Here is a 22,132-nt window from a genome sequence, read left to right on the forward strand (position 1 = left end):
ACTTGGTCATCATAGGGAATAGGCCAATGGAATTTCGGAAAGAAAACTTTGACTGATTTAGAAATCCTGTAGAAGGCGAGTATCCAGTGTTCGTGCAAGTACACGTCCTATGTTTTTGTGGCCTGGCATGGCCAAGCGCGTAAGGCGTGCGACTCGTAATCCGAGGGTCGCGGGTTCGCGCCCGCGTCGCGCTAAATATGCTCCCCCTCTCAGCCGTGGGGCTGTATAATGTGACGGTCAATCCCACTATTCGTTGGTAAAAGAGTAGCCCAAGAGTTGGCGGTGAGTGGTGATGACTAGCTGCCTTCCCTCTAGTCTTACACTGCTAAATTAGGGACGGCTAGCGCAGATAGCCCTCGAGTAGCTTTGTGCGAAATTCCAAAACAAACAAACCTATGTTTTGCTTTACAATATAATAACGTTCCCCGCTGGTACAGCGGTAAGTCTATGGATTTACAACGCTAAAGTCAGGGTTTCTGTTCTCCTCGGTGGACTCAGCAGATAGCCCGATGTGGTTTTGTTGTAAGAAAACACACACACAATATAATATAGATAGTGTTTCACTTTAAATCACGTATCCAGTAACACAGTTATAAACAGATTTCTTGACCAGTCCTCCTGTGATAAAATAGACCTATCTAATTCTGAAAAAATCAATTTTACCTGAGATATATCATAAGTGTAGTTCCGGTTTTGTTTCTGCCGATGACTGTCACAAAATATAATTTGGTCTATTGTTTGTTTATTTGTAGTTAAGCACAAGGCTACACTATGGGCTATCTCTGATCTGCCCACAACAGGTATCAAAACCCGGTTTCTAGCATTATAACTCTGAAGACATACCGTTGTGCCACTGGAGATCAACCTGTTGTTTATTGTTACGTATTTGCTGATCTGATTTTAAATCATTAAACGTGTAACTTAATAGTATAAAATTCCCTTTAACGTTGCAACTGATGACCAGAATGTTGTGCGATTTTACAGTTTACAAAGACCAGAAAACTTTAACTCCTCACGAAAATCTGCAAGATGAGAAAAGTGAAAGAGTAGTAAAAAATCATATCTACATGGACAATACAATATTCGGCACAGGCTGTTGTAGTTTGCAAGTGACACTGCAGGCTTCAAACATTCAAGAAGCCAAAATTCTCCATGACCATCTAGCTGTTCTCTCTCCCATTATGGTAAGTATGATCATTTTTTTATTAGTGTGCATCACTTTCTCTATAATAATTATCTGAATAACGTTTTTTCCCTGGTTTATTTATCACACGGAAATTAAACTAAAGCATAGGGTTTGGTTTGATTTGTTTGAATTTCGTGCAAAGTTACTCGAGGACTATCTGCGCTAGCCGTCCCTAATTTAGCTGTGTAAGACTAGATGGAAGGCAACTAGTCAACACTACCCACCGCCACCTCTTGGGCTACTCTTTTATCAATGAATAATGGGATTGGCCGTCACATTATAACGCCCTCTCAGCTCAAAGGGCGAGCATGTTTGGTATGACGGGGATTCAAACCCGCGACCCTCACATTACGAGTCGAGCTTCTACATAAGGTTTGAAATTGTACAATGTACTTACTGTAAACCTGTATAAGACCAGTAAAATTTGTAATAATCGTGAACAGTAACATTTAAACAAAATACTATTTTGTAAAACCAATTAAATAATAGTGGAGATTTATATCATAGTCATAAAAAATAAAAAAATGCTATATCGTAAAACCACTTAAAGAATAATCGAAATTTATATTATTATAGTCATGGAAAAGATTTTTGTTTGTAATTAAGCACAAAGCTACACGACGGGCTATCTGTGCTTTACCCGCCGCTTGTATCGAAACTCGGTTTTTAGCATTGTAAGTTTGCAGACACACCGCTGTGCCATTGGAGGGGGGCATAAAAAGTAAAAAAACAACAACAGACGATTATGACGTCAATCAACTACATTTTTCATTTTACTGTTATGTGTAATTCCTGTATATGTTGATTATTCTGGCTAATTATTAACCATATTACGAAATGGCCCGGCATATCTTGATGGTTAGGGCGCTCGACTAGTTAGTTGAGGGTCGCAGGTTTGAATCCCCGTCGCACCAAGCATGCTCGCCCTTTCAGCCGTTGGGGCGTTATAATTTGACGGTCAGTACCATTATTCGTTTGTAATTGAGTAGCCCAAGAGTTGGCGGTGGGTGGTGATGATTGGCTGCCTTCCCTCTAGTCTTACACTGCTAAATTAGGGACGGCTAGCGCAAATAGTCTTCGAGTAGCTTTGCGCGAAATTCAAAACAAACCAAACAATCCCTCTAATCTTATACTGCTAAATTAGGGAGGGCTAACATAGATAGCCCTCGTGTAGGTGTGTGCGAAATTCAAAATAAATTAAGAGTAAATTTTGTGTGCTTCTCTGACAGTCTGTATATGTAGTATAAGCTAAGAATCTCGGGAAGGAGAGATGGAATTATTGTTACCCTTTTAAAAATAATTATTTGTTTAACGGTTTATTATTTCGAAGTAATGTGTTCCAACCTGCAGTTTTGAACCGTTATAATTTACAAGAATATTCACTTATTTCTACTTACGTAATAAAAGTAACGTTTGTTTTGGGTTCAAACCCTTCACATTCTTTGTCACGGCGAGTTTTAAGAAATCTTAATGATATTTCTAGATTTATCTATTTAGTTTAAAAGTTATTTTTTGGAACATCAGTTCTACTCTTTCGTAAGTAGAAAGGTTATTTTAATTACCCATGGCACCAGTGCATTAGATTTGCCTGTAACGTATTCAAGACGTCACATATGCACCCTGAGAATGGAGAAAAAAAATTATCCGTAATGGGAAACAGAGGCGAAACGAGAAAATCGTGACCCCCGGGATAAAAAAATCGCGAAGCTGTGGGTTGCACATCGCATAATATAAACGTTTTTCTAATATCATATAAGCAAGAGTTCCATTATAGTACGATACTGTTTTATCGTTAAATAAAATACGTTGTCGTTGTTGTTTAACTAGATGGCTCTCAGTGCGTCTTCTCCTGCCTATCGTGGGTATTTGTCAGATAGAGATTGCAGGTGGTCCGTCATTGTGAACTCTCTAGATGACAGAACGGACGAAGAACGAGGAATAAAGGTTAGTTGAAAATTTAACATATCAATGTTTATGTGTCTTTAAAACATATTTATTTGATGGATGATACATTTACTAATGTTATCATTTTTAATTTAAGTGAAAAGTTATTTAATAAGTTAGAGAAACGACTCATTTTAACATTTAAGCATTGAAATTAGTTTCAAAGAAAGCATACAGCGTTTATTGTTTTTATTATAAATATCGACGTCCTTAGACGTGAACTAATTTGTTTTGTTTTTTTAAATACACGGGTTGCGCTTAAACCACTGTACTGACTTACATGGAGAAAAGAAAGAAATGTGGAGATAAATGATGACGTTTTATGTTTAACGAATCATTCTGGTCCGGCATGGTCAAGGGTGTTAAGACATTCGATTAAAAGTTTCGATGTAAATTTATTTTGAAAGCTGTGATTAACTGGTAAGGACATTCGAGAATATAAAATTGTAATATGAGGGTCGCGGGTTCGAATCCCCGACACATCAAACATGTTCCCCTCTCATCCGTGGGGACATTATAATGTTACGGTCAATCCCACTATTCGTTGGTAAAAGAGTAGCCCAAGAGTTGGCGGTGGGTGGTGATGACTTACTGCTTTCCATCTAGTCTCACACTGCTAAATTAAGGACGGCTGGCGCAGATAGCCCTCGAGTAGCTTTTTGCAAAATTCAAAATAAGCCAAACCAAGAATACAAAATATCATCCACAATTTACTAAGTAATGTTTTTGAGAGTGTGTTTGTAAATCTGGTTATAAGCGTTCAAGTTATTATAACAGCTAAAAAAAGAATTGTTTTTTCTCCTTAGCCTCGGTACAGCAGTGTTAATAGTTACTTATCTTCTGAGGGTGAGATTCTTAATGATGTGGAGGTAGTGTTCGACAGACGCGTGTACAAAGAACTGAGGGACGCTGGTAAGTGAGTTTTAGTTGGTACTTGTTCAGCTTAACAGAAAGACTAAATGTATTCTTTCAGAGATTCCAAGTCTCGGGCATGGTCATCACTGACACTGACCTGTGGATCAGTCAGTAGCAACCGAATTTTAATTACTTTTAGGAGTCTATACCCAAGGTTTCATAGATTAATTTATTCTAATCCTGTCTAAAAGAATTTTGGTTTGATAGTAAGTTGGTAGACATCCCGATGACTAATAAAATCGAATCCCCACGCTTGGTATTGCTTGAGCACAAAAATATAGTTTAATAATTAAAGTAAAAGAAAAGATTAATGAATATATTCTAACCCTACCTGAAAGAAATTAAAGTGCCGTGCCTATTGAGGATTCTCTCTTGTTTTTTGTTTTAGTTTTTAAAACCGAAACTTAATCTTTTTCATATCTAACACTCTAAACTGTTCTAATAGCAACTCTAAAGACACTTTTTTACTTTACTTAAAACAAGTCTATCAGTGAGGAATGTTCTTTGGTATAAATGTTCGTTGTGCATTTTTAATATAACACGGTTTAACTTTTTTTTGTAATTGCTGAAAATTTCTCGAATTTCAAATAACTAGATAAATAGATTTGAAGTTAAAAATTATTCTGTAGATAACTGTGCGTTGTAAATTAAACTGTGCACTTTAGAAATATAAGGTGTTTTTTGATACTTTCGACTAACAGTAATTGGTTGATAAAAACTACAGTGTTAAACCTTTTATGGTATTTTCCCGTTTAGCTTGTATAAGATAAATTAACCAAATAAATCTTATGACACTGGACATCTTGCAGGAGTTGATCATCTTTTATCTCAACACGTTGCACATCTTTTCATCCGTGAGCCTCTCTTCCTCTTCTCTGAAAACATCCACCCCAAAAGTGAGGACGACATCTTCCATTATGAGGTGTGATAATTTTTTCACTTTTACATATATTCTTAAAGCAAACTCATTTTGGTTATGTGGATATTTAATTTCTTAGTAATGTATATTTACAACACACGTATATATATAGATTCGTTGCTGGTTTCTGGACTGTGATAGAAAGAGGGGTATAAAATATTCATGTTTTGTTATTGTTGAACAGGTAGGCCTGGTGGTGAGGGTTATTGATTCGCAGTCTGCAAGTCAAAGATTCGAATCTCAATCACACCATGTGTGCTAACAGTTTCAGCTCTAGGAGAGTTTTTCTTGTGAGGGTTAGTCCCACTAGTCGTTGATAAAAGAGTAGCCCAAGAGTTAGCAGTGGGTGATTGGCAAACTGTTCAATTAGAGACGACGTATTTCGTGGTTGTTTTGTGCAAAATTCTAAACAAACCAAACCTTCAAACGTATAGTAATGTAGAAGTGACGCTTTCTCCAATAGCTGTTCGAGCACTAATATTTGAGATTAGAACATACTCATTAGCCACTCATTATTGTATATGATCAAATAGAGTTGTGTGCCTGGGATTTCTATTCTGAGTATATTAGTTTGTTATGCTTTTTCTTCAATCGTTGTATCTCATATAACCCATAAAATGCGAAAATTACTTTTTTTTTAATTAGCAATCAAATTACGCTGGGTCATAATTTATCATAAGAAATGTATTAATATGTCTAATATAGGCAAGTAATTTCGAAGCCTAGATAATATCACCTCCATTCAAGAATTAACCTCATCTAAATGGTTTGAATTAACAAATGGGTAACGAGTTTTTTTTTTCACTAAATATCATCCTTTAACCTAATCAATTCACAGGTGAGAGTAGTAAGGTCAATAAATAATAAAACATGTGAAAAATAAAATATTTCACGACCAAAAGCTGGTGTCGACTCTTGTAAGGATTCCCCTTATTTACTTATAGCAAAGCCACATCGGGCTATCTGCTGAGCCCACCGAGAGGAATCGAACCCCTCATTTTAGCGTTGTAAATCCATAGACTTACCGCTGTACTAGCTGGGGGCTGTACAAAAGTAAAACATTACCCTGATTGCATTATGTACATTTCAAACGAGGTCCAACTCCACAGAGCAATGTAAACTATGACTCCACATGCCAAAACACTTGTATTTTTGCTATTAGATCATACAAAGTACATTCGAAGCTTGTCCAGGAAATCTCACAACAAGGCTTAACACGGTTTGATTCTTGATTTGGTCCAGTTAGCCATGATCGTAATTTCTGAAGGATAATGTTACCTACTGTGAAACAACATACACTCAAGTGTGATTTGAAAGTATCAGGCTTAGCTGGGGTCTTGTTCAGGTGTAACGTGACTGAATGATATTCCTTGTTTGATTATCAAACATTGAATTCAGTTAAACTTCAAAACAAATAAATTACCCATTAGAATGATACAACATTTTGGTAGAACTAATGTTTATTTTGACATAGATGTGAACTGACTCAACTTTCTCATTGTCGACAGAATATTCATTCAACCAACTGGCAAACGGTGAGACTGAAGGTTCCTTCTGAGGGTAGCAGTGGTTGGCGAGTGGAATTTCGACCTATGGAGGTTAGTAATAGTTACTTCGTGTTCACTGTAAAAGAAACTTGTGTAACTTTCATAACTTCAAAATGTGTTATTTCAAAGAGAATTTACTGACATCAAAATTACCTATTACTATGGTTGCTTAATTTTGATTATATGTATTGCAACTTTATCGATGTTTCAGCACCTATTTCTGAGGTCTTTTTATACATATGGTTAAAAGAAATGTGCATAGTAATTTATTTTATTCTGTGTGCTAGTATTTCATAAATTACCAGTTGTTTTTTTATTATTGTTATTCAAGAAACGCACTAACCAAGCCCAACTTCAAGGATAGAAAAAAATGGCGGCTGCTTACAGTTAAGCTATCACTAACCCTAACTTGTACTGAATTGGAGGATGGCTTTGTAGTAAAGTTCTAGCTTTTGTCACAAAATACCCCCCCGAACTTTAGCACGTGGATGTGTTATAGGAGTGACAGTCAATTTTATAGTGTGGGAAATGGGTGGTACAATGTAACTGAATGACTGCTTTCTCTCTTGCTAGTAGTTCAAAATTAGGGAAAGCGTCACATAGCCTTAGTAGTTTTGTTACAAAATACGAGACATTTATCAAAATTCATATATTTTCTCAAAGCGACATTCTCGTGTGTAGTTCTGTGTTCGAACTGAAATTTTTATAACAGCCTGGGCATTCTGTCGTCATCATACAATGCTTAATTTTACCTCTTGATATGGTTGAAGCTAAATAATGGGCCTGATGTACCAAAACTCGGCGAAACGCTTATCAGATCACAATTTTATTAAATCTTCTCTAAGCCCTAGCAACAAGTGTGAGGTTAATATAGTTAGAAAATTTCCTCATTTGGTCATATTTTTCATCTTAAAATGTACCACAATTTAAAATTTAAAACGTGAAATATGGCGAAGCAAGAACAATTTCAAGACATGCAGTTGATGTCGCATTTAATCTCACTGTTTGACACTCTCTCTAATATTTATCACATTTAATCTCATTGTTTGACACTCTCTCTAATATTTATCACATTTAATCTCATTGTTTGACACTCTATCCAATATTTATCACATTTAATCTCCTTGTTTCACACTCTATCCAATATTTATCACATTTAATCTCATTGTTTGACACTCTATCCAATATTTATCACATTTAATCTCATTGTTTGACACTCTATCCAATATTTATCACATTTAGTCTCAATGTTTGACACTCTCCAATATTTATCACATTTAATCTCATTGTTTGACACTCTATCCAATATTTATCACATTTAATCTCATTGTTTGACACTCTCCAATATTTATCACATTTAGTCTCAATGTTTGAGACTCTCCCTAATATTTATCAAATTTAATCTCACTGTCAGACACTCCAATATTTATCACATTTAGTCTCACTGTTTGACACTCTCCCCATTTATTTATCACATTTAATCTCACTGTTTGACACTCTCTATAATATTTATCACATTTAATCTCATTGTTTGACACTCTATCCAATATTTATCACATTTAGTCTCACTGTTTGACACTCTCTCTAATATTTATCACATTTAATCTCATTGTTTGACACTCTATCCAATATTTATCACATTTAGTCTCATTGTTTGACACTCTTTCCAATATTTATCACATTTAGTCTCATTGTTTGACAGTCTCCAATATTTATCACATTTAATTTATCACATTTAGTCTCAATGTTTGACACTCTCTCCAATATTTATCACATTTAGTCTCAATGTTTGACACTCTCCAATATTTATCACATTTAATCTTATTGTTTGACACTCTATCCAATATTTATCACATTTTATCTCATTGTTTGACATTCACTCCATTTAATCTTATTGTTTAACACTATATCCAATATTTATCACATTTAATCTCAATGTCTGACACTCTTTCCAATATTTATCACATTTAATCTTATTGTTTGACACTCTATCCAATATTTATCACATTTAATCTCACTGTTTGACACTCTCTCTAATATTTATCACATTTAATCTCATTGTTTGACACTCTATCCAATATTTATCACATTTAATCTCTTTGTTTGACACTCTATCTAATATTTATCACATTTAATCTCATTGTTTGACACTCTCTCCAATATTTATCACATTTAGTCTCATTGTTTGACACTCTATCCAATATTTATCACATTTAGTCTCAATGTTTGACACTCTCTCCAATATTTATCACATTTAGTCTCAATGTTTGACACTCTCCAATATTTATCACATTTAATCTCATTGTTTGACACTCTATCCAATATTTATCACATTTAATCTCATTGTTTGACATTCACTCCAATATTTATCACATTTAGTCTCAATGTTTGAGACTCTCCAATATTTATCACATTTGATCTCGCTTTTGACACTCTATAATATTTATCACATTTAATCTCATTGTTTGACACTCTCTTTAATATTTATCACATTTAATCTCATTGTTTGACACTCTATCCAATATTTATCACATTTAGTCTCACTGTTTGACACTCTCTCCAATATTTATCACATTTAGTCTCACTGTTTGACACTCTCTCCAATATTTATCACATTTAATCACCTTGTTTGACACTCTATCCAATATTTATCACATTTAGTCTCACTGTTTGACACTCTCTATAATATTTATCACATTTAATCTCATTGTTTAGCACTCTCTCTAATATTTATCACATTTAATCTCATTGTTTGACACTCTATTCAATATTTATCACATTTAATCTCACTGTTTGACACTCTCTCCAATATTTATCACATTTAGTCTCATTGTTTGACACTCTATCCAATATTTATCACATTTAGTCTCAATGTTTGACACTCACTCCAATATTTATCACATTTAGTCTCAATGTTTGAGACTCTCCAATATTTATCACATTTAATCTCATTGTTTCACACTCTATCCAATATTTATCACATTTAATCTCATTGTTTGACACTCTTCCAATATTTATCACATTTAGTCTCAATGTTTGACACTCTCCAATATTTATCACATTTAATCTCATTGTTTGACACTCTATCCAATATTTATCAAATTTAATCTCACTGTTAGACACTCCAATATTTATCACATTTAGTCTCACTGTTTGACACTCTCCCCATATATTTATCACATTTAGTCTCAATGTTTGACACTCTCTATAATATTTATCACCTTTAATCTCATTGTTTAACACTCTATCCAATATTTATCACATTTAGTTTCACTGTTTGACACTCTCTCCAATATTTATCACATTTAATCTCATTGTTTGACACTCTATTCAATATTTATCACATTTAATCTCACTGTTTGACACTCTATTCAATATTTATCACATTTAATCTCACTGTTTGACACTCACTCCAATATTTATCACATTTAGTCTCAATGTTTGAGACTCTCCAATATTTATCACATTTAATCTCATTGTTTGACACTCTATCCAATATTTATCACATTTAATCTCACTGTTTGACACTCTCTCTAATATTTATCACATTTAATCTCATTGTTTGACACTCTATCCAATATTTATCACATTTAATCTCTTTGTTTGACACTCTATCTAATATTTATCACATTTAATCTCAATGTTTGACACTCTTTCCAATATTTATCACATTTAATCTTATTGTTTGATACTCTATCCAATATTTATCACATTTAATCTCACTGTTTGACACTCTCTCTAATATTTATCACATTTAATCTCATTGTTTGACACTCTATCCAATATTTATCACATTTAATGTCTTTGTTTGACACTCAATCCAATATTTATTACATTTAGTTTCACTGTTTGACACTCTCTATAATATTTATCACATTTAATCTCATTGTTTGACACTCACTCCAATATTTATCACATTTAGTCTCAATGTTTCAGACTCTCCAATATTTATCACATTTAATCTCATTGTTTGACATTCTCTCCAATATTTATCACATTTAGTCTCATTGACACACTCTATCCAATATTTATCACACATTTAGTCAATATTTATCACATTTAGTCTCAATGTTTGACACTCTCTCCAATATTTATCACATTTAGTCTCAATGTTTGACACTCTCCAATATTTATCACATTTAATCTCACTGTTTGACACTCTCCAATATTTATCACATTTAATCTCATTGTTTGACACTCTATCCAATATTTATCACATTTTATCTCATTGTTTGACATTCACTCCAATATTTATCACATTTAGTCTCAATGTTTGACACTCTCAATATTTATCACATTTAATCTCATTGTTTGACACTCTCTCAATATTTATCACATTTAATCTCATTGTTTGACACTCTATCAATATTTATCACATTTTTACTGTTTCTCAATATTTTTCACATCTCATTGTTTAGCACTCTCTCTAATATTTGTCACATTTAATCTCAATGTTTGACACACTCTCCAATATTTATCACATTTAATCTCACTGTTTGACACTCTCTCTAAAATTTTCTCATTTAATCTCATTGTTTGACACTCTATCCAATATTTATCACATTTAATATCCTTGTTTCACACTATCCAATATTTATCACATTTAGTCTGAATGGTTGACACTCTTCAATATTTATCACCTTTAATCTTATTGTTTGACACTCTATCCAATATTTATCACATTTAGTCTCACTGTTTGACACTCTCTCAATATTTATCACATTTAGTCTCACTGTTTGACACTCTCTCCAATATTTATCACATTTAATCTCCTTGTTTGACACTCTATCCAATATTTATCACATTTAGTCTCACTGTTTGACACTCTCTATAATATTTATCACATTTAATCTCATTGTTTGACACTCTATTCAATATTTATCACATTTTATCTCATTGTTTGACACTCTCTCCAATATTTATCACATTTAGTCTCATTGTTTGAGACTCTCCAATATTTATCACATTTAATCTCATTGTTTCACACTCTATCCAATATTTATCACATTTAATCTCATTGTTTGACACTCTCTTTAATATTTATCACATTTAATCTCATTGTTTGACACTCTATCCAATATTTATCACATTTAATCTCATTGTTTGACACTCTCTCCAATATTTATCACATTTAGTCTCACTGTTTGACACTCTCTCCAATATTTATCACATTTAGTCTCATTGTTTGACACTCTATCCAATATTTATCACATTTAGTCTCATTGTTTGACACTCTCTCCAATATTTATCACATTTAGTCTCAATGTTTGACACTCTCCAATATTTATCACATTTAATCTCATTGTTTGACACTCTATCCAATATTTATCACATTTAATCTCATTGTTTGACACTCTGACACTCTTCCAATATTTATCACATTTAGTCTCAATGTTTGACACTCTCCAATATTTATCACATTTAATCTCATTGTTTGACACTCTATCCAATATTTATCAAATTTAATCTCACTTTTAGACACTCCAATATTTATCACATTTAGTCTCAATGTTTGACACTCTCTATAATATTTATCACCTTTAATCTCATTGTTTAACACTCTATCCAATATTTATCACATTTAGTCTCACTGTTTGACACTCTCTCCAATATTTATCACATTTAATCTCATTGTTTGACACTCTATTCAATATTTATCACATTTAATCTCATTGTTTGACACTCTATTCAATATTTATCACATTTAATCTCATTGTTTGACACTCTCTCCAATATTTATCACATTTAGTCTCAATGTTTGACACTCTATCAAATATCACATTTATCACATTGTTTGAACTCTCAATATTTATCACATTTGATCTCACTCTTTGACAATATTTATCACATTTAATCTCACTGTTTGACACTCTCTCAATATTTATCACATTTAATCTCATTGTTTGACACTCTATCCAATATTTATCACATTTAATCTCATTGTTTGACACTCTCTATCAATATTTATCACATTTAATCTCATTGTTTGACACTCTATCAATATTTATCACATTTAATCTCATTGTTTGACACTCTATCCAATATTTATCACATTTAATCTCATTGTTTGACACTCTATCCAATATTTATCACATTTAATCTCACTGTTTGACACTCTCTCTAATATTTATCACATTTAATCTCATTGTTTGACACTCTATCCAATATTTATCACATTTAATCTCATTGTTTGACACTCTATCAATATTTATCACATTTAGTCTCACTGTTTGACACTCTATCCAATATTTATCACATTTAATCTCATTGTTTGACACTCTATCCAATATTTATCACATTTAATCTCAATGTTTGACACTCTCAATATTTATCACATTTAATCTCATTGTTTGACACTCTCTCCAATATTTATCACATTTAATCTCATTGTTTGACACTCTATCCAATATTTATCACATTTAGTCTCAATGTTTGACACTCTCTCCAATATTTATCACATTTAGTCTCAATGTTTGACACTCTCCAATATTTATCACATTTAATCTCATTGTTTGACACTCTATCAATATTTATCACATTTTATCTCATTGTTTGACATTCTCTCCAATATTTATCACATTTAGTCTCAATGTTTGAGACTCTCCAATATTTATCACATTTGATCTCGCTTTTGACACTATAATATTTATCACATTTAATCTCATTGTTTAGCACTCTCTCTAATATTTGTCACATTTAATCTCATTGTTTGACACTCTCTCCAATATTTATCACATTTAATCTCACTGTTTGACACTCTCTCTAAAATTTTCTCATTTAATCTCATTGTTTGACACTCTATCCAATATTTATCACATTTAATATCCTTGTTTCACACTATCCAATATTTATCACATTTAGTCTGAATGGTTGACACTCTTCAATATTTATCACCTTTAATCTTATTGTTTGACACTCTATCCAAAATTTATCACATTTAGTCTCACTGTTTGACATTCTCTCTAATATTTATCACATTTAGTCTCACTGTTTGACACTCTCTCCAATATTTATCACATTTAATCACCTTGTTTGACACTCTATCCAATATTTATAACATTTAGTCTCACTGTTTGACACTCTCTATAATATTTATCACATTTAATCTCATTGTTTGACACTCTATCAATATTTATCACATTTAATCTCATTGTTTGACACTCTATTCAATATTTATCACATTTAATCTCACTGTTTGACACTCTCTCCAATATTTATCACATTTAGTCTCATTGTTTGACACTCTATCAATATTTATCACATTTAGTCTCATTGTTTGACACTCTCTCTCCAATATTTATCACATTTAGTCTCAATGTTTGAGACTCTCCAATATTTATCACATTTAATCTCATTGTTTCACACTCTATCCAATATTTATTACATTTAATCTCATTGTTTGACACTCACTCCAATATTTATCACATTTAGTCTCAATGTTTGAGACTCTCCAATATTTATCACATTTAATCTCATTGTTTGACACTCTATCCAATATTTATCACATTTAATCTCACTGTTTGACACTCTCCAATATTTATCACATTTACACTCTCTCAATGTTTGACACTCTGTTCCACTCTTCCAATATTTATCACATTTAGTCTCACTGTTTGACACTCTCTCCAATATTTATCACATTTAATCTCATTGTTTGACACTCTATCCAATATTTATCACATTTAGTCTCACTGTTTGACACTCTCTCCAATATTTATCACATTTAATCTCATTGTTTGACACTCTATTCAATATTTATCACATTTAATCTCATTGTTTGACACTCTATCCAATATTTATCACATTTAATCTCACTGTTTGACACTCTCTCCAATATTTATCACATTTAGTCTCAATGTTTGACACTCTCCAATATTTATCACATTTAATCTCATTGTTTGACACTCTATCCAATATTTATCACATTTAATCTCACTGTTTGACACTCTCTCCAATATTTATCACATTTAATCTCATTGTTTGACACTCTATCCAATATTTATCACATTTAATCTCATTGTTTGACACTCTATCCAATATTTATCACATTTAATCTCATTGTTTGACACTCTCTCCAATATTTATCACATTTAATCTCATTGTTTGACACTCTATCCAATATTTATCACATTTAATCTCATTGTTTGACACTCTCTCCAATATTTATCACATTTAATCTCATTGTTTGACACTCTATCCAATATTTATCACATTTAATCTCATTGTTTGACACTCTATCCAATATTTATCACATTTAATCTCATTGTTTGACACTCTCTCAATATTTATCACATTTAATCTCATTGTTTGACACTCATCCAATATTTATCACATTTAGTCTCATTGTTTGACACTCTCTCCAATATTTATCACATTTAATCTCATTGTTTGACACTCTATCCAATATTTATCACATTTAGTCTCATTGTTTGTTTGACACTCTTTGACAATATTTATCACATTTAATCTCATTGTTTGACACTCTCCAATATTTATCACATTTAATCTCATTGTTTGACACTCTATCCAATATTTATCACATTTAGTCTCAATGTTTGACACTCTCTCAATATTTATCACATTTAATCTCATTGTTTGACACTCTCCAATATTTATCACATTTAATCTCATTGTTTGACACTCTATCCAATATTTATCACATTTAATCTCATTGTTTGACACTCTCTCCAATATTTATCACATTTAATCTCATTGTTTGACACTCTCTCCAATATTTATCACATTTAATCTCATTGTTTGACACTCTATCCAATATTTATCACATTTAATCTCATTGTTTGACACTCTCTCCAATATTTATCACATTTAATCTCATTGTTTGACACTCTCTCCAATATTTATCACATTTAATCTCATTGTTTGACACTCTCTCAATATTTATCACATTTAATCTCATTGTTTGACACTCTATCCAATATTTATCACATTTAATCTCATTGTTTGACACTCTATCCAATATTTATCACATTTAATCTCATTGTTTGACACTCTATCAATATTTATCACATTTAGTCTCAATTGTTTGACACTCTCTTCAATATTTATCACATTTAATCTCATTGTTTGACACTCTATCCAATATTTATCACATTTAGTCTCATTGTTTGACACTCTCTCCAATATTTATCACATTTAATCTCATTGTTTGACACTCTCTCTAATATTTATCACATTTAATCTCATTGTTTGACACTCTATCCAATATTTATCACATTTAATCTCATTGTTTGACACTCTCTCCAATATTTATCACATTTAATCTCATTGTTTGACACTCTATCCAATATTTATCACATTTAATCTCATTGTTTGACACTCTCTCCAATATTTATCACATTTAGTCTCATTGTTTGACACTCTCCAATATTTATCACATTTAATCTCATTGTTTGACACTCTATCCAATATTTATCACATTTAATCTCATTGTTTGACACTCTATCCAATATTTATCACATTTAGTCTCACTGTTTGACACTCTCTCCAATATTTATCACATTTAGTCTCATTGTTTGACACTCTCTCCAATATTTATCACATTTAATCTCATTGTTTGACACTCTATCCAATATTTATCACATTTAGTCTCACTGTTTGACACTCTCTCCAATATTTTATTTCATTGTTTGACATCTCAATATTTATCACATTTAATCTCATTGTTTGACACTCTATCCAATATTTATCACATTTAATCTCATTGTTTGACACTCTATCCAATATTTATCACATTTAATCTCATTGTTTGACACTCTCTCCAATATTTATCACATTTAGTCTCAATGTTTGACACTCTCCAATATTTATCACATTTAGTCTCAATGTTTGAGACTCTCCAATATTTATCACATTTAGTCTCATTGTTTGACACTCTATCAATATTTATCACATTTAATCTCATTGTTTGACACTCTATCCAATATTTATCACATTTAATCTCATTGTTTGACACTCTATCAATATTTATCACATTTAGTCTCAATGTTTGACACTCTCAATATTTATCATCACATTTAATCTCATTGTTTGACACTCTATCCAATATTTATCACATTTAATCTCACTGTTTGACACTCTCCAATATTTATCACATTTAATCTCATTGTTTGACACTCTATCCAATATTTATCACATTTAGTCTCATTGTTTGACACTCTCTCCAATATTTATCACATTTAATCTCATTGTTTGACACTCTATCCAATATTTATCACATTTAATCTCATTGTTTGACACTCTATCCAATATTTATCACATTTAATCTCATTGTTTGACACTCTATCCAATATTTATCACATTTAATCTCATTGTTTGACACTCTATCCAATATTTATCACATTTAATCTCATTGTTTGACACTCTCCAATATTTATCACATTTAATCTCATTGTTTGACACTCTCTCCAATATTTATCACATTTAATCTCATTGTTTGACACTCTATCCAATATTTATCACATTTAATCTCATTGTTTGACACTCTCTCCAATATTTATCACATTTAATCTCATTGTTTGACACTCTATCCAATATTTATCACATTTAATCTCATTGTTTGACACTCTATCCAATATTTATCCATTTAATATTTATCACATTTAATCTCATTTGTTTGACACTCTGACATCCAATATTTATCACATTTAATCTCATTGTTTGACACTCTATCCAATATTTATCACATTTAATCTCATTGTTTGACACTCTCTCTAATATTTATCACATTTAATCTCATTGTTTGACACTCTATCCAATATTTATCACATTTAATCTCATTGTTTGACACTCTATCCAATATTTATCACATTTAATCTCATTGTTTGACACTCTCTCCAATATTTATCACATTTAATCTCATTGTTTGACACTCTATCCAATATTTATCACATTTAATCTCATTGTTTGACACTCTCTCCAATATTTATCACATTTAATCTCATTGTTTGACACTCTCTCCAATATTTATCACATTTAATCTCATTGTTTGACACTCTATCCAATATTTATCACATTTATCTCATTGTTTGACACTCTCCAATATTTATCACATTTAGTCTCATTGTTTGACACTCTCTCCAATATTTATCACATTTAATCTCATTGTTTGACACTCTCTCCAATATTTATCACATTTAATCTCATTGTTTGACACTCTATCCAATATTTATCACATTTAATCTCATTGTTTGACACTCTATCCAATATTTATCACATTTAGTCTCAATGTTTGACACTCTTCAATATTTATCACATTTAATCTCATTGTTTGACACTCTATCCAATATTTATCACATTTAGTCTCACTGTTTGACACTCTCTCTAATATTTATCACATTTAGTCTCACTGTTTGACACTCTCTCCAATATTTATCACATTTAATCTCATTGTTTGACACTCTATCCAATATTTATCACATTTAGTCTCACTGTTTGACACTCTCTATAATATTTATCACATTTAATCTCATTGTTTGACACTCTATTCAATATTTATCACATTTAATCTCACTGTTTGACACTCTATCCAATATTTATCACATTTAGTCTCAATGTTTGACACTCTCCAATATTTATCACATTTAATCTCATTGTTTGACACTCTATCCAATATTTATCACATTTAATCTCATTGTTTGACACTCTCTCCAATATTTATCACATTTAGTCTCAATGTTTGACACTCTCCAATATTTATCACATTTAATCTCATTGTTTGACACTCTATCCAATATTTATCACATTTAATCTCACTGTTTGACACTCTCTCCAATATTTATCACATTTAGTCTCATTGTTTGACACTCTCTCCAATATTTATCACATTTAATCTCATTGTTTGACACTCTATCCAATATTTATCACATTTAGTCTCACTGTTTGACACTCTCTATAATATTTATCACATTTAATCTCATTGTTTGACACTCTATTCAATATTTATCACATTTAATCTCACTGTTTGACACTCTATTCAATATTTATCACATTTAATCTCACTGTTTGACACTCTCCAATATTTATCACATTTAGTCTCAATGTTTGACACTCTCCAATATTTATCACATTTAATCTCATTGTTTGACACTCTATCCAATATTTATCACATTTAATCTCATTGTTTGACACTCTCTCCAATATTTATCACATTTAATCTCATTGTTTGACACTCTATCCAATATTTATCACATTTAATCTCTTTGTTTGACACTCTATCCAATATTTATCACATTTAGTCTCAATGTTTGACACTCTCTCCAATATTTATCACATTTAGTCTCAATGTTTGACACTCTCCAATATTTATCACATTTAATCTCATTGTTTGACACTCTATCCAATATTTATCACATTTAATCTCATTGTTTGACACTCACTCCAATATTTATCACATTTAGTCTCAATGTTTGAGACTCTCCAATATTTATCACATTTAATCTCATTGTTTGACACTCTATCCAATATTTATCACATTTAATCTCATTGTTAGACACTCCAATATTTATCACATTTAATCTCATTGTTTGACACTCTCTCCAATATTTATCACATTTAATCTCATTGTTTGACACTCTATCCAATATTTATCACATTTAATCTCATTGTTTGACACTCTATCCAATATTTATCACATTTAATCTCATTGTTTGACACTCACTTCAATATTTATCACATTTAATCTCATTGTTTAGCACTCTCTCTAATATTTATCACATTTAATCTCATTGTTTGACACTCTCTCCAATATTTATCACATTTAATCTCAATGTTTGACACTCTCTTCAATATTTATCACATTTAATCTCATTGTTTGACACTCTCTCCAATATTTATCACATTTAATCTCATTGTTTGACACTCTATCCAATATTTATCACATTTAGTCTCATTGTTTGACACTCTCTCCAATATTTATCACATTTAGTCTCAATGTTTGACACTCTCCAATATTTATCACATTTAATCTCATTGTTTGACACTCTATCCAATATTTATCACATTTAATCTCATTGTTTGACACTCTTCAATATTTATCACATTTAATCTCATTGTTTGACACTCTCTCCAATATTTATCACATTTAATCTCACTGTTTGACACTCTATCCAATATTTATCACATTTAATCTCATTGTTTGACACTCTATCCAATATTTATCACATTTAATCTCATTGTTTGACACTCTATCCAATATTTATCACATTTAGTCTCAATGTTTGACACTCTCTCAATATTTATCACATTTAATCTCATTGTTTGACACTCTATCCAATATTTATCACATTTAATCTCATTGTTTGACACTCTCTCCAATATTTATCACATTTAGTCTCAATGTTTGACACTCTCCAATATTTATCACATTTAATCTCATTGTTTGACACTCTATCCAATATTTATCACATTTAATCTCATTGTTTGACACTCTCCAATATTTATCACATTTAGTCTCATTGTTTGACACTCTCTCCAATATTTATCACATTTAATCTCATTGTTTGACACTCTATCCAATATTTATCACATTTAGTCTCACTGTTTGACACTCTCTATAATATTTATCACATTTAATCTCATTGTTTGACACTCTATTCAATATTTATCACATTTAATCTCATTGTTTGACACTCTATTCAATATTTATCACATTTAATCTCATTGTTTGACACTCTCTCCAATATTTATCACATTTAGTCTCAATGTTTGACACTCTCCAATATTTATCACATTTAATCTCATTGTTTGACACTCTATCCAATATTTATCACATTTAATCTCACTGTTTGACACTCTCTCTAATATTTATCACATTTAATCTCATTGTTTGACACTCTATCCAATATTTATCACATTTAATCTCTTTGTTTGACACTCTATCCAATATTTATCACATTTAGTCTCAATGTTTGACACTCTCTCCAATATTTATCACATTTAGTCTCAATGTTTGACACTCTCCAATATTTATCACATTTAATCTTATTGTTTGACACTCTATCCAATATTTATTACATTTTATCTCATTGTTTGACATTCACTCCAATATTTATCACATTTAGTCTCAATGTTTGAGACTCTCCAATATTTATCACATTTGATCTCGCTTTTGACACTATAATATTTATCACATTTAATCTCATTGTTTGACACTCACTCAATATTTATCACATTTAATCTCATTGTTTGACACTCTCTCTAAAATTTTCTCATTTAATCGCATTGTTTGACACTCTATCCAATATTTATCACATTTAATATCCTTGTTTCACACTATCCAATATTTATCACATTTAGTCTCAATGTTTGACACTCTTCAATATTTATCACATTTAATCTTATTGTTTGACACTCTATCCAATATTTATCACATTTAGTCTCACTGTTTGACACTCTCTCCAATATTTATCACATTTAGTCTCACTGTTTGACACTCTCTCCAATATTTATCACATTTAATCTCTTTGTTTGACACTCTATCCAATATTTATCACATTTAGTCTCACTGTTTGACACTCTCTATAATATTTATCACATTTAATCTCATTGTTTAGCACTCTCTCTAATATTTATCACATTTAATCTCATTGTTTGACACTCTTTTCAATATTTATCACATTTAATCTCACTGTTTGACACTCTCTCCAATATTTATCACATTTAGTCTCATTGTTTGACACTCTATCCAATATTTATCACATTTAGTCTCATTGTTTGACACTCTCTCCAATATTTATCACATTTAGTCTCAATGTTTGACACTCTCCAATATTTATCACATTTTATTGTTTGACACTCTCACATCTCATTGTTTGACACTCTATCCAATATTTATCACATTTAATCTCATTGTTTGACACTCTATCCAATATTTATCACATTTAATCTCATTGTTTGACACTCTATCCAATATTTATCACATTTAATCTCATTGTTTGACACTCTATCCAATATTTATCACATTTAATCTCATTGTTTGACACTCTATCCAATATTTATCACATTTAATCTCATTGTTTGACACTCTATCCAATATTTATCACATTTAGTCTCATTGTTTGACACTCTCCAATATTTATCACATTTAATCTCATTGTTTGACACTCTATCAATATTTATCACATTTAATCTCATTGTTTGACACTCTATCCAATATTTATCACATTTAATCTCATTGTTTGACTCTCTATCCAATATTTATCACATTTAATCTCATTGTTTGACACTCTATCCAATATTTATTACATTTAATCTCATTGTTTGACACTCTCTCCAATATTTATCACATTTAATCTCATTGTTTGACACTCTCTCCAATATTTATCACATTTAATCTCATTGTTTGACACTCTATCCAATATTTATCACATTTAATCTCATTGTTTGACACTCTCTCCAATATTTATCACATTTAATCTCATTGTTTGACACTCTATCCAATATTTATCACATTTAATCTCATTGTTTGACACTCTCTCCAATATTTATCACATTTAATCTCATTGTTTGACACTCTTCCAATATTTATCACATTTAATCTCATTGTTTGACACTCTATCCAATATTTATCACATTTAATCTCATTGTTTGACACTCTATCCAATA

At 31.0% G+C, this 22,132-nt stretch overlaps 1 protein-coding gene across 6 annotated transcripts in view; it reads left to right on the plus strand.

The window, feature by feature from the left end:
• LOC143233708 (glutamate--cysteine ligase catalytic subunit-like) overlaps window positions 1–22,132 on the plus strand; it is a 135,145-nt gene that overhangs the window by 15,763 nt on the left and 97,250 nt on the right. For all 6 annotated transcript variants that reach the window (XM_076470240.1, XM_076470241.1, XM_076470239.1 and 3 more), the window contains 5 exons: window positions 985–1,184; window positions 3,014–3,130; window positions 3,937–4,042; window positions 4,855–4,967; window positions 6,473–6,562. In XM_076470240.1, coding sequence (XP_076326355.1) covers window positions 985–1,184; window positions 3,014–3,130; window positions 3,937–4,042; window positions 4,855–4,967; window positions 6,473–6,562 — 626 coding nt within the window. The remainder of the gene's footprint in view (window positions 1–984; window positions 1,185–3,013; window positions 3,131–3,936; window positions 4,043–4,854; window positions 4,968–6,472; window positions 6,563–22,132) is intronic.

Source organism: Tachypleus tridentatus, chromosome 12 (assembly GCF_004210375.1).
Source record: "Tachypleus tridentatus isolate NWPU-2018 chromosome 12, ASM421037v1, whole genome shotgun sequence".
In the NCBI taxonomy this organism is placed as follows: Eukaryota; Metazoa; Arthropoda; class Merostomata; order Xiphosura; family Limulidae; genus Tachypleus; species Tachypleus tridentatus.